The 1,886-nt window shown below is 43.2% G+C and overlaps 1 protein-coding gene across 1 annotated transcript; it reads left to right on the forward strand.

Annotated features, from left to right (window-relative positions):
* Positions 1–227: 227 nt before the first annotated feature.
* On the forward strand, positions 228–1,484 carry LOC133147743 (lithostathine-1-alpha-like). Its single transcript, XM_061271348.1, has 7 exons — positions 228–249; positions 344–406; positions 481–508; positions 612–697; positions 815–952; positions 1,045–1,150; positions 1,287–1,484. The coding sequence occupies exons 2-7, from the start codon at positions 344–346 to the stop codon at positions 1,358–1,360; spliced, it is 495 nt and encodes a 164-aa protein (XP_061127332.1). The 5' UTR covers positions 228–249; the 3' UTR covers positions 1,361–1,484.
* Positions 1,485–1,886: the final 402 nt, after the last annotated feature.

Here is a 1,886-nt window from a genome sequence, read left to right on the forward strand (position 1 = left end):
AAAACGGTACATTTCAAGCAAGTGTAGAAGTCAGTCATAGTATTCAAGGGTGTGGAAGAATGCTACAGTAATGAAGAGAACTTGGCATCTTTTCACCTATTTACATTTGCAAAGATGCAATTAAAAGGTGTGGTAGAAAGTTGATGACTAAAACAAGATTGGAAATTCCAAGACTGTCATCAACTGTATGTATACATAAGCAGCGCCCAGGCTCGTCGTCAGTATCAAGCATCGCTCGCTACCATAAAGGTAAGGAGGCCATTTTACGATCTCGCTTTTCAAAAGAAATTTGACGTGACTTTATGTTGACAAATATCATGTGCTTTTGGTGTCAACCTTGCAGATGGCATTCACTCTTGGCTCATTGGTCCTCCTTTGCGGGATCAGCGGACTGCTGACTGGAGTCGTGAGTAGCTTCAATCGAAGTCCAGCTGTACTATTGCATTGGCGATTTTAACAACATCTTTGTCTTCTCGACAGTGGTCCGCCACAATTGTTCCTGTGAAAGGTTGGTAGCTGGGCCTCAAAGAGGCTTTCGCAAATACCTTTGACACCAAGTTGAATTGATTTTCTTTTTTTTTCTCCCCAAAAAATGAACCATTGCGCTGCAGGCAATAATTGTCCAAAAGGCTGGACTCAGTTGGACTGTTACTGTTACATCTATGAAGATGAGAGGAGAACTTTTGCTGATGCCGAGGTATGGAAGACTGTCGTTGACAGCAAACTTTGTGCCGAGTCGAAATATCTTGTCGGATGGACCCAAAATGGGACATTTCCAGTTCTACTCTTTGTTTGTTTTTTTGTTTCTCGTCAGAACGTCTGCAACATTCTTGGTGGGAATTTGGTCTCCATTCACAGTAATCTGGAAAATGCGCTGGTTGATGAACTGGTTCAGCCGGGTGGTGGAGACCTGCCTTCTGGTATCTGGATTGGTCTCACTGATGCAGTTTTGGTAAAACATTCCAAAATCAGTTTCACTTGTGTTGTGTAGAGATTTGCCACCTTCAAATGTGAGACACATTCAAATTTGATTTGGTCTTCTAGGAGACCGATCACATGTGGACTGATGGCTCAAATGTGGACTTCACCAATTTTTCTGCTAGAAAGGCCGGTGGTGATGATGGTGACTGTGTAGTGATGGCTACAGCTAGTAAGTAACAACAACATTTGAGGTTTGCTAAGAAGAATTGAATGCAGGATTGCAGGAAGTAACAACAACATTTGAGGTTTGCTCAGAAGAATTGAATGAAGTCATACTTACACGTGATCTGTATTTTTTTTTACAGCTGGAGAGTGGGCAGATGTGTCTTGCGCAACAAACCTCCCGTACATTTGCATCAGGGAGACGTTCCGTCACTAAATGTCTTGGCCTCCAATATTGCACTATGCATGAGTTCAGTGACTCAGCTTTAGTGTCGCCTTGATATTTTTGGGGTTACTTTTCTTCTCATCTTCTTTCATGCTCATTTGGCGTTGTGGGGACAAATATTCAATGAATAAAGAACTACCAGCATCCAAATAGGTGTTTACGTCTTCTTTTTCCAACTTGCTAAGCGAGAAATCAGTTGGTGCCTTAGGAATGTGCTTGCGGGCAATCGCGTACTCTATTGACATTTTCCTTTTCCATTGTGATAAAGAGTGCCCCCCCCCCCCTTAAAACTGAATTTGGATGTGGAATTGAAATAGGTTTGGGGGGGGGGGCGTTTCTCGCGGCATAGAGGCTGGTATATTCACAAACAGGCGCAGCTCGGTCGAGTCAAAAAGGAGCATTTTGCGCTCTTGTGGGTGTGAACCTGTCAATTAAAGAATGAGCCACTGCCCTTGATATGGCGGAAGAAGACACTTTGTTGAGTGCTAAGAACAGTCCGCTCCAAAAGTATTGGAAC

This window comes from Syngnathus typhle, linkage group LG2 (assembly GCF_033458585.1).
Source record: "Syngnathus typhle isolate RoL2023-S1 ecotype Sweden linkage group LG2, RoL_Styp_1.0, whole genome shotgun sequence".
NCBI classification, from domain to species: domain Eukaryota; kingdom Metazoa; phylum Chordata; class Actinopteri; order Syngnathiformes; family Syngnathidae; genus Syngnathus; species Syngnathus typhle.